The sequence below is a fragment of the Schistocerca piceifrons genome, chromosome 4, assembly GCF_021461385.2.
Source record: "Schistocerca piceifrons isolate TAMUIC-IGC-003096 chromosome 4, iqSchPice1.1, whole genome shotgun sequence".
NCBI lineage: Eukaryota > Metazoa > Arthropoda > Insecta > Orthoptera > Acrididae > Schistocerca > Schistocerca piceifrons.
In genome coordinates this window covers 188,834,803-188,847,722 of record NC_060141.1, presented here as the reverse complement: position 1 = coordinate 188,847,722, position 12,920 = coordinate 188,834,803, and the positions used below count along the sequence as shown (strand labels likewise).

At 35.1% G+C, this 12,920-nt stretch overlaps 1 protein-coding gene across 2 annotated transcripts in view; it reads left to right on the top strand.

Moving 5' to 3' along the window:
* Positions 1–12,920, top strand: part of LOC124795333 — a 340,686-nt gene that overhangs the window by 77,395 nt on the left and 250,371 nt on the right. For both annotated transcript variants that reach the window (XM_047259314.1, XM_047259315.1), the window contains one exon: positions 7,761–7,971. In XM_047259314.1, the coding sequence (XP_047115270.1) occupies positions 7,761–7,971 (211 nt within the window). The remainder of the gene's footprint in view (positions 1–7,760; positions 7,972–12,920) is intronic.

Genomic DNA, 12,920 nt, shown 5'->3' with positions numbered 1-12,920 from the left:
CTTGTTTTACAGGGATCTATTCCTCTCACCATTGCTCTAAACATCTATTTTACATTTTCATTCAGAAGATAAACAAAATCACACTAAATATAGAAGGACAAAAGACTGAAAATGCACATAAAATTGCCAATAACTTCAACAGCTATTTTTCAGAAATTTCCACAAATCTTCTAACCAACTTTTCAAATACTGTTCACTCTCCTCCCACAAATGTCCTGACTAACTCTCCAAGCACTGCACACTCTTGTTTCGAAAATAGCACTCCTCTGAACTCCTTTTTCCTATCTCCTACAACACCATATGAAATTGAAGATATTATTTAAAAAAAGAGTAAAAAAGATTTATTCTGCAGGACATGATCTGATACCCTGCTTCTCACTTCACAAGTGTTCAAATTACATCAGTGGACCCCTGTCAAATATCAAAAATACCTCATTTCCAGAGGGAACATTTCCAAACCAGCTAAAACTTGCTAAAATTATACCTCTCTACAATAAGGGAGAGAAAACGCACATGAAAAACTATAGGCCAATTGCTATACTATCTGCCTTCTCAAAAATATCTGAATACTGTATGTTAACTAGATTAGAAATGTGTCTAAATTCTAACAACATAATCACATCTTCCCAATCTGGATTTCGGAAAAATAGGTCCACCACACATGCTCTGTATGCATTTCTAGAAAAGTGCTCAAGTTTTGTTGACCATAAACAATGTGCTGTCGGTATATTTCTTGATCAGTCCAAGGCCTTTGACATGGTCGACCACAAGCTGCTGCTTATGAAACTTCATAAGTATGGGATTAGAGGTGTAGCCCACAATTGGTTCCATGCTACCTTAGTCAAAGAAAGAAATATGTAGAAATAAGGAAATCAGAGACATTTAGGCACTGCAGGTCAGATATACTACATACAACAAATGGTGTCCCTCAGGAATCTGTCCTTGGCCCTGTTCTTTTCATATTGTTTATAAACAATCTCCCAGAACACATACCAAATGCCAGCTCCTGTCTGTATGCGGATGACACAAATATCCTGATAACCAGTAGAGGTGACACATTGCAAGATGCAGTTAATGAAACTACTTGTCATTTGCAATCGTGGTTTGTAGCAAATAGACTACTCATAAATACTCAAAAAACTGTAGGCATGAACTTCAATACTAGACAAAATCTAACCCCTTCAATGCAGTTATAGTTATCAGCAAAGATTACATTACGTACAAGCAGGACACCAAATTTCTTGGACTTACCATCAGTAACACACTAAATTGGAAACCACATATTGAGGCATTGTCACAAAAGCTTAGTAAAACCTGCAATCTATTACGATCATTAAAAGACACAGACAGTGTAGATACCTTGAAGCTGGTGTACCATGCCCTGTTTGAGTCTGTCTTGAGCTACGGCATAATCATCTGGGGAAAGAGCTCTAATTCTCTCACAATTTTCAAGTTACAAAAACAAGTAGTAAGAATAATGAAATGTAAAAAAAGAACTGAACACTCTAAACCACTATTTCAACAGTTAAAAATCCTGCCACTGCCATGCCTCTATATATTGGAACTAGCTTGTTTTATAGTACAGCACTTGGACACCCTCAACATAAATGCAGACCGCCACACACATGACACCAGAAACAAAACACAGTTAGAAATTATAGCCCACAACACAAAATTATATGCGAATGGGGTTAAATGTATGGGCATTAAAATATACAACCACCTCCAAACTGACATAAAAACAAGCAAAAATCCAAAAATAATGAGAACTAAATTAAAGGAATTGCTACTAAATCACTGTTTCTATTACATACATGAATTTCTTGAAACAAAATTTTAATTGAAACTTCCTGGCAGATTAAAACTGTGTGCCTGACCGCGGCTCGAACTTGGGACCTTTGCCTTTTGCGGGCAAGTGCTCTACCATCTGAGCTACTGAAGCACGACTCACGCCCGATCTCACAGCTTTACTTCTGCCAGTATCTCGTCGCTTACCTTCCAAACTTTACTGAAGCTCTCCTGTGAACCTTGCAGAACTAGCACCCCTGAAAGGAAGGATACTGCAGAGACATGGCTTAGCCACAGCCTAGGGGATTTTTCCAGAATGAGATTTTCACTCTGCAGTGGAGTGTGCACTGATATGAAACTTCCTGGCAGATTAAAACTGTGTGCCCGACCGAGGCTCGAACTCGGGACCTTTGTCTTTCGCGGGCAAGTGCTCTACCGTCTGAGCTACCGCAGCACGACTCACGCCTGGTCTCACAGCTTTCCTTCTGCCAGTATCTCGTCTCCAAAAGTTTGGAAGGTAGGAGACGAGCTTCTGTAAAGTTTGGAAGGTAGGAGACGAGATACTGGCAGAAGTAAAGCTGTGAGACTGGGCGTGAGTCGTGCTTCGGTAGCTGAGATGGTAGAGTACTTGCCCGCGAAAAGCAATGGTCCCGAGTTCGAGTCTCGGTTGGGCACACAGTTTTAATCTGCCAGGAAGTTTCATATCAGCGCACACTCCGCTGCAGAGTGAAAATCTCATTCTGGAAACATCCCCCAGGCTGTGGCTAAGCCATGTCTCCGCAGAATCCTTTCTTTCAGGAGTGCTAGTTCTACAACATTCGCAGGAGAGCTTCTGTAAAGTTTGGAAGGTAGGAGACGAGATACTGGCAGAAGTAAAGCTGTGAGACCAGGCATGAGTCATCCTTCAGTAGCTCAGATGGTAGAGCACTTGCCCGCGAAAGGCAAAGGTCCCGATTTCGAGTCTCGATCGGGCACACAGTCTTAATCTGCCAGGAAGTTTCATATCAGCGCACACTCTGCTGCAGAGTGAAAATCTCATTCTGGAAAATTTTAATTACTTGCAATAAGTTGTTTATTCAGTTGTAGATGTTTCTACTTAGTAAGATAATTTAATTAGTGTATCTTATCTATATTTTGTCTGTATCTCATATAGGCCTATGTATTCTGCTATGTGATCTATGTACCACAATATTTTAATTACTTGTAATATGCTGTATATTCACTTGTAGATATTTCTAGTTAGTAAGATAATTTAACTATTGTTTGTTACTCATATTCCATCTGTATCTCATAAATGTATTCTGCTATGTGAAATACGTACCACAATATTTTAATTACTTGTAATAAGCTGTATATTCACTGGTAGATATTTCTACTTAGTAAGATAATTTAATTACTGTTTGTTACTCCTATCTCTTATATGTATTCTGCTATGTGTAGTACGCATCACTGTCATCTCTCATCACACACCACCTTTTTTTATATTTTGTCTATATACCCTGTATGTATTCTGCTATGTGAGTTATGTACCACTACTGTCATCTCTCATCATATACCCACCACCTTTTTTTATATTTTGTCTATATACCCTGTATGTATTCTGCTATGTGCGTTATGTACCACTACTGTCATCTATCATCATATACCATCTTAACATAATTTTCAAATTGACTTGTCCTATATCATGATGTGCATTGCTGTACAAATTGTATGATCTACAGGACCAATAATAAATCGAATCAAATCAAATCTAACAAATGAGACTTGGAAATCTAATAAGGCAGTAACGATTAAGAAAAAAAAGCTGATTTGCTGGGGCAGCTTTACTCCCCATTGTAAGCAGGATTCCAACTCCATTTGTGATGGTCTCATCATCAAAGTAAAATGAAGTATATCTGCACATAGTCCTATCTAATTTGTCTACACATTGAATCAGCTGTCTCATGACTAGTTCCCACTGTAGTTTTTCTGGAACTCCTCTTTTTAGTGGACCTGTTTGAGCAATTTAATCAAAGAATTTGTCTAAATGTACAAATTTCTTTAATTGGCTTGTACAAAACTCTTTCATTGTCTCAATCCTACCTATGATAACAGGTAGGAATGGTTTGTACAAAACAATTTCATTGTCTCATTCCTACTTATGATAATAGGTCCATTTAGGAATTTAATCTTGAATCTTCCTCTTTCAGACTCAGACCAAAATTTATTCAAAAAACTTTTCTTAAAATCGTTAAAAGTTCGCCATATTTTAAATTGCTGATTAGTCCAAGACATTCCCTCTCCTTCTAAAAACTTTTTTACAGATTTAATATTAAAGGTATCTATAATTTGGAGCAGTGTTCCTGTGGAGAGTGTGGTGAGAAGCAGCCTGTTATGTACCACTGGTAATTACTGGCACACTGCTGGTCCCACATTTACTAGTGCTACATTGTGAGCTGCTGTTCACTAAACTCTCTCCAGCCATCATCATGGAGTGCTAATGGACTGAAGATGATTGTACAATGGTAGAAACCAGTCATGTGATAAATAAATTTTAAATTTTCATGCCTTAAATGTGATCTTAGACTATTTTTATTTAAAAAAGTTTTGCTTTAGCTTACCTGACATACCACGTATGAAGTTGTCTTTACTGCGAGAAATCAGTATGGTGTAAATCACACAAGGAAAGCTTTTCACAGGTATGCTAGACCAAATAGTACCACTATTTATAGTAGAGCATTTGCTATTACATTTTCCTGAAATTCCTTAATTTTTTTGTTGATTGCATTTAAATTGCTTATAACAGTTTCATCTACTTCATTTAGTTTGGAATTGTTAACCTTCTCCTCTACTGCTTTTTGTACAGTTTTGAATTCTGCAATGTCTTTTCCTTGATTTGAACTTATTTTGAATAGCTCAGTTTCTAAAATGATAACTTTATTCTTAACTGCATCTAATTTGGAATTTGCACCTTTCATCCTTTCTACTAACTTATTTTTTAACTCTACAATTTCTGTTCTCAAAAAGTTGTTTTTACCTTCGATTTTGTTTTTTGTAGTTGATTCTAAATGTTCATTGTTAGATTTTATAGTGGACTTCTAGTTGCCTTGCAGTTCTGACTGCTTTTATAGTTGAGTTCATGGTTTTGAATTAATCTGATAACTGTTAGTTTTCATATGTCATTGCATCTCCCCCTTATCAGCTAGAAGTATTCATAATATGTCCCCTAGAGGGGGGGGGGGGGGTGGAGGGGGGGGAGGTAGCCCGCTTCACTTCCTCGTTGATAGTCAGGGTTGATGTAAACCCAAATTGTTTGAACCAAAAGTTGTACATTTGAACTGTGTGCTTATATGAATTTTTGCCCTCCTTTTTGAAGCTCCTCTGTCCTCATTAATTTTTGTTTTCTGATACAATTGTTCTTGAAGATAGTCCATGCAACTTATGTCCAAATCCAGTAGCTCCTCTGTCCTCATTAATTATTGTTTTCTGATACAATTGTTCTTGAAGATAGTCCATGCAACTTATGTCCAAATCCAGTATTTTGTCATCCTTCTGCTGCAGAATTTCTTTCAATTCACGAAAAATCATATTACCCGCAAAATATGGAAAAATTAGAATTTTGTCCACAACAAAAGATCCCAGATGGAGCCCATAGTTTTAAACTTACCAGATAGAATAATTCAAAATGATTGCAATTAACTAGCAAAAAATTATCGTTTTGACATTTCTCTCTAAAACAACAGATGCAGAAATGTATATTGTCCATGTTATGCAACAGGGGATTCAGGTAGGCCATTCCCATGTTAATTATTAAAGAGGTAAGAACTTAAGTAAACGTTCTCACCTTCATTTCATAAATTCAAGAATTTTATAAATTCAAGGTAGATCTTAAATAATTTTTACTAACACATAGTTTTTATAGCATTGAAGAATATCTGAATATGGAAAAGTAATATTATTTATATATAATTATATAAAATATTTGTATTTATTATCCAAGTTTTTGAAACAAATTAAAGATAAGAAACTATATTGTAATTGACTACATCCATACAATGTACATTGTTAATGGATGAATAAAGAGTTTGATTGATTGATTTTCCTGGTTTTGCAGAAACTGGCTCAGCTTGTTGTTCTGTAAAGTAAAAGATTCCAAGTTCTTCACATGTTTTAAGAACAAAACCCTTTTCTCAAACTGGTGATCTCATTTAATGCCTTCAAAATTAATATTCTTGATACTATATTTCTACTCACTTCATGGCAATGCAAATAGATAAATAAATAATATTCTTGAATAAAACATTTTTAAACTTCAAGTTTATTGCATTTAACCACCATCAAAATAGTAACATACTTGAATACAAACGTTTTCCTTATATTGTGGAATTTTTAGATTTTTGTTTTATACAGTTACAATAGAGACATGATGCAGACTTGCCTCCTAACATCTGTCCACCACCAACACTTCATACAGACTCCCTCCCAACTTACTAACTTCATAATAACACAAAGTAAAACACATATTACATTTCAACAGTTTAAAGAGTTTAATTGATATGAATACAATCTAACCGCAATAATATTAAAATAGAAAGTACAATTCAAGTGACAAGTACATCTTCTAAGATATGATTTTTAACTATGACTTTATAACGTATCTTTCATTTGTGTTTGCCAAGAATAAGTTTATCTGCTGGTAGGTGGTACAGAAAATAAGATAAGACAATAAATGTTTTCATAAAAAAGTTGAAAATCTGAAAAAATGGATTTTCAAAAAGTAATGCAAAAAACATTATATCTTAATGAAATTGCAAACATCAAACATCAAACATTAAAATGGATACACAAACTCACACAGATAAAATAAATATGGCAAATGACATGAAACATTAGAATAAAAGTGATATTGAGAGGTTCATATGAAACAGCTATATCATTGTCTATGCTGAACAGATACCACAGAAATAAAAATTCATTTCAGTGATGACTGTATATCATTGGAAAGCATGCAAGTGTTACATGGATGCACACAGATGAAGACCATAAGACTCAGAATGGTCTACAGGAAGCCTTTATTCAGCTCAAGTTGTCAAATGACTTATGATTGTGTGATAGCATATTTGTAGCCTAGAGACTGTTTCTTTTTGCCACAATCAATCTTTCTGGCTAAATAATACATGTATTAAAATATTGTCATTTGTTGGGTTTATTCTGTTGTCTACTGCCACATAACTTTAACCAATTTCATATTAATAATTCACATACTGCAGTTGATGTTGTCTGTTAACCAGTACCTTATATTTCTTAACATATTGTATAGGTCATGATGATGTTTTCCCAGTGACTTATTATGAAATGTACTGCATGTGTAGCAATCTGTATTTTTTCCCAAACTGCATTTTGGCTTTCAAAATACTAAAAGATTTTTGTTGAAATGTATTCTTATTTTTGTTCTGCATTCATTTGCATTGGTTTTCCTGAACATGTGTGATCCACTGCAGATTTTATGTCATTGGCTACACTAAAGGGGCTTCAGTTAGTAACATAAAAGGTACAACAAAATGTACAGAATGAGAAGAGTTGTTGAAATTCTGGAACCACGATGAAATATTTTTAGATTTTTAAATTACATAACTATATGCCAATATAAACATTAAAATTTTTTTAATAACTTTAAAACTGAACTACTCCTTGGTTCCCTAACATGATTCTGCAAAGGAATGATTATGTATCTGAGGAATGACCTCTATGTGCAACTTATAAGAAATGAAAACTCAGTTCCTGCAATCATTTGATTTTTACAGGTGATGTAACATCTACAGGTGTGGGTGATCTTTCCGCATTCCTATTACGTTTATTCATCATTCCATTACAATTAGCATAAGTCTTTGAATACATATGCTTATGAATATGTGCTATGTCAGCTTTTACTTGTTTAGTCAGTGGAGACTGATATATCGATATTCTCTTACACTAGTACTCTATTTTCTTAGGGTCTACCACTGAAGGCACTGATACAAGTGTGCCGCATTTCATCAGTGCGTGTGTTACCACCACACACTGTTGTAGTTTATGCTGGCGAAATTTTCCGCAAAATGTATATTGTACAGAGAGGATATTGTCATGTGTTCTCTGGTGCAACAGGTGAACTCATTGATGTTGTTAGTCCAGGTGGAAGATTTTATGTTTTAGAGATGATGCTTGGTAAGTAAAGTTTTATAAACATATGATTCTTTTTTTTTATATAGATGAATTGTGTGTCCATAACTACTACAAAATAGCACCAATGGTTTAAATTGATCAAGAAACAGTAGTAACTAATATATAATTCTCATGTAAATGTTGTTCATGCTTTTTGTTAACAACAAAGCAGTATGCTCTCAGTATGTGTCCTTTCAAACTTATTAATCATACATATTTTAAAATTTACTTAGCCAATACAAAACGTTGATGGATTTCAGATCATCCTTCACTCAGAAAATGCAACATAGAGAAATGAATTAATACTATGAAACTTTTTAAATTTTCTCATAGAATACAATACATTTAAGAACATTTCAACATTTATTTTAAATAAATTATTGAGCTTTCTGAGTGGTCAGCACAACAGAATGCCAATCCTAAGGGCCCGGGTTCAATTCCTGGCTGGGTCGGAAATTTTCTCTGCTCAGGGATTGGGTGTTATGTTGTCCTCATCATCGTCATTTCGTCTCCATTGACACACAAGTTTGCCACAGTGCCATCAAATCGAAAGACTTGCACCCGGCGAATGGTCTACTCAACGGGAGGCCCTAGTCACATGACATCGAGCTTTCTGAATTTTAAAACTAATTAAGTATCTTGGTCAAAATAGCTATGTTCAAAATTGACAGAAATATCCTGATCCAAGGGGATAAATAGTTTTGAAATTGGTGTGTGAATGTTTACAACAAATAATGTAACACTTATTCTGTCAGGTGTGAGGGTATTGCAGCTGAAGAAATAATTTGTTATTTATTGAGTTATAGACCTTTTTGCAATGTTACTAGTGATGCCATTATCATACGCTATTTTATTTGGGCCTTGTTATACCTGTTTCTGAAACACTAGGAGAGAGAAAAATCTGGGACACTGTGGTTTGCTATAGTCCCACTGCTATGAGGAAACAACTGAGTCATTGAGGAAGGACCTTTGGTGTTAGAGTCAATATTAAAAAGAATCTCTCTTTGACAAACATTTGACTTGCGTGCCTGGCTAAGGTTGATGGGCTTCTAACTTTCAGCAATTTGGTTGTGGGTGTAACTCTCATGGGAAACATTTCATCATAGCAACTAATATTATTTTGAACCACTACAGTTTACTCTAAACTTTTATAAGAACACCAAATATTCATTACATCTAAGTTCGTTTATCAAACTATAGTATTAGCTAATGTTGCTTTGGCAGAGTCACATATGTACTGAAGTACTGTCAATTATTCTTCAATTGTAAGTCATTACATGAATTATACAAATAACTAAATTGTATACCGTGATTACATTATACATATTTGGTGGCCTTCTAGTTGTGAATCAATGGTGGCCCAAAACCAGGAAGCCGTGGATTGTATGTGCTTGTCCATCACTGCTGTCTTGCCCCAGGACCTCATCAACGTAATCCAAACTACCTACCAGCAGTGGTTATTCTAATATAAAGTCATTTAATTATTCAAAATAACTCTGAAAGTAGTTGCTTCAAGCCACTCTTGAGTACACATTACCAGTGACAGCTAATGCAAAACTATACTAATGTGCTTGTGATGCTGTGACTAATAAGTTAGAATTTCTTTTCCTTTCTTTGACTACCTTGTACTTCATAGATATATTTCTGATGATGTAGTGTAGTTTTCATTTGGTTATATAGTGTAGAACATGTAGGGTGACTGTGTTTACTTTGCTGTTTTCTGTATGAGTTCCTCATGTAAGGAATTAGATTTTTTTCTTATGATCTTTCAAACAGCTTTATTAAATGTGTTGTGTGAAACACAATGTAGGTGGCAGTAGTGTTGTAAGAAATGTGGAGCAAGAGATGTACCAATAGTTGTTGGGTCGAACAGAGGGTGGCAGCCTGTTGCAGATGGTGCCTGACTGTAACAGTATGGAAGCAAATATTGTGCATAGTAATGGTGTGCATTTAACACGTTATTAATACAGGACTTTCATGTGTTAGACATGTTTTAAATGTGATTTTTTTGATGGACATTCAAAACGGACATTGTATTACACAAATAGTGTTGGTTTTTGCAGAGTGAGGCTCGTGGCAGTGACAATGCACTCATGAACATGCAGTATTGCCATCAGTTTAGAACTGAGCTGCATTACATATTGTCAGTTTAATATTGCTAATTTTTTTGACAGCAAAATATGACGTATGCTAAAACACTAACCATCAATGTGGAAACTATGAACTGAGTTGCTACGTAAGTGACTGTTTTCACGGGAACATTGTTATCATGAAACATGAATATTAGCAGCAGATGGACTCTCGAACTTTGCAATTGGCAAATTATAGCAAATGGAACATTAATTTAAAAACGTCATGTGGACTGTGCCAAACTATCGTGTGTGAAACTTAGTTGAACTAATATGACCTTCAGGTGCTGCGTAAAGAGTTACTTTGTTCCAGACTATGACAAATGGATTCTATGCAACTTATTACCACTGCCAACTGGAACAGGATGTAAGGAAAGAGGATATGTTAATCCCAAGGACATGACTGGATTAGCTTACAGGATTCATATCAGAAACTTCAATATGCTTCTACTGCTGTAGCCACATCATGGTGACTGATAAGACTAAAAACCATTCCTCTCTTTGAGAAACAATTGTAACCAATTTAATTGCTTTGTGCTTGTAACAGACTATCTATTAATATTTCTTGCCATAGATAAAAGTAGTGTATTGTAAAGATTGTTCACCTTCAATGATTGTTGGCCCCACCACTATCAGTAGCTATTGCCATCCTTTTATTTGTTTTTGCTTTTCAATGTATTTGTACTAGTCATTGCATGCATTGTATGTGTCTTTTGGAAGTGTGTGCTTCGACATGTTTGTAGAGTAATTTAGGCAGGAGAATTTATGTGTTGTTCTGTGAAATGTAGCCAGACGTGTAAGTTGAGGCATCTGCCTTGAAGTCATTTACACCAACCAGTTACAGAGAAGTAGCTTATTCACCACTGGTTGAAGTTGACCTATTAGAGGGAACTGTTTCATGAACCATTTCAAAGAATTCATTACAGGTTGCTTGGCAATGTAATCAACAATGTAATATGTGTCTCTATTAAAACTGATGCTCAACATTTTAAATAACAGCTGTCAAAGCTGCCACTTGTTTACATGCCACTTAACATCATATTTCGATTCATTCATGTTTAGATGCAAGTTTATTTCAGTTTCACTGTTACTGGTAAGCAAAATTATAGTATACTGTGTCCTTATTTATCACATTTACTTCAGAGTGTTTTACTGTTTTCACTATCAAAGGATTTTATTTTCAGAATTTCAACAGGATTGGGAAACTTCTCACATATAGGCTAGCTTTTGAAGTTTCTGGAAGTAGAACGGCTTCTTAGGGTTTATGCAATATTAATTTGCTTCATGTTGTTTATCTTTGAACATTTTCTGATTACAAATTCACTGTCATAGTAAATTTCCAGGAACCATTTTCTTCACATGCTACAATACAGTATATGGGATCATTGGGTGTTGTAAGTTACTAGTCTGGGATGCTGACTACCCACCCGTGGTGATGTGCCAACAATAGGAGTACTTTAAGAATTCTTCATACTGTTTGCTTACACAATTCACAACAAACAATTTCAAAGAAAAGCACTTACTATTTCAGTTCAGTTTGCTAATGCCTCTTCCTTCTTCTTGTTTGTCCCGGCTTCCTGAGATCTCTCGTTGAAGAGACACGGTAAATATAACATGTTCTGTAGTGGTACAATGAAATTATGCAACAATTAGTAATCTCATTTTTTGTTTATTGGGATTTGTAGAAAAGATAAGAAACTCTCTCATACTCTCATGTGTCATCAAACATTGTGCAGCATTTTATGTGTGTAATGGACTTTCCTGTTTCATGAACTGTTTCAATGAAGTCATTACAGCATTGCTCGGCAATGTAATCAACAATGTCATATGTGTCTCTATTAAAACTGATGCTCAACATTTTAAATAACCTTTCTTTTAGTTTATGCCCAAATCAGCACTTGTTTCAAAATTAATTTCAGCTTTGTGGATTAAATCCATGAGTATTTGTAACTATTGTTTGGAATTTACTGAACAGCCCTATCTTGCACTGGCACGTAACTTATTTCAAATCTAGAGCACAGTTTTCAGTATTTGCCTCATGGGCTACACAATTCTTTTAGATTGACATGATCTCATGTAAAAATCTACCTGGAGCTGGATTTATCTCCATCCAAATCAGATTCATAAAATAAAATTCACTGCACCGGCAAACAAACTATACATGCGCACTTTTGCACTCAAAGTAAATCGTCGTCTTGGAGTAAAAGCTGCACATAATTTCACTCTCCTTTTCATGCATAGAAAAACCAAAACACCTTTATAGTAAATATTTTCCATTCTGAGTAGACTTTGAGAGTTTATATTACATTATTAATAAAATTTTATCACCTGAGAGAAACAATTAATTTGCGAAAATGGATTTCAATCACAATTAATTTGTGTCTGGACGATGACATCAGAAATTGACACTTGCTTGAAAAGAATGCAATACATGTAGTAAAAGTACCATCCATAGAGTAATGTACTGATTTTTACAACAAATTGGCCACCCCTTGTATCGCTACATCGCCACACAATCTGTAATGCCCCAAAAAGATCAAAGACCTTACAGATTTACTGAAGTGTGCTAGGGTTGTGTACTTTGCAGTTATACTTTAGTTCAGTCATCCCAAGATTCATACCACAAGTTATAACATACCCTTTACATCAGATTTTACATGAGTAATTGTAAAAGGAGGCCTAACAGAAATTGCCCATTTAAATAAATTTCCAAAAGTCAATGAATTTGTTCAAATTTCACTTTCTAATATGATGCACTTCACACACACACACACACACACACACACACACACACACACACACACACACAACACTTCACTAATT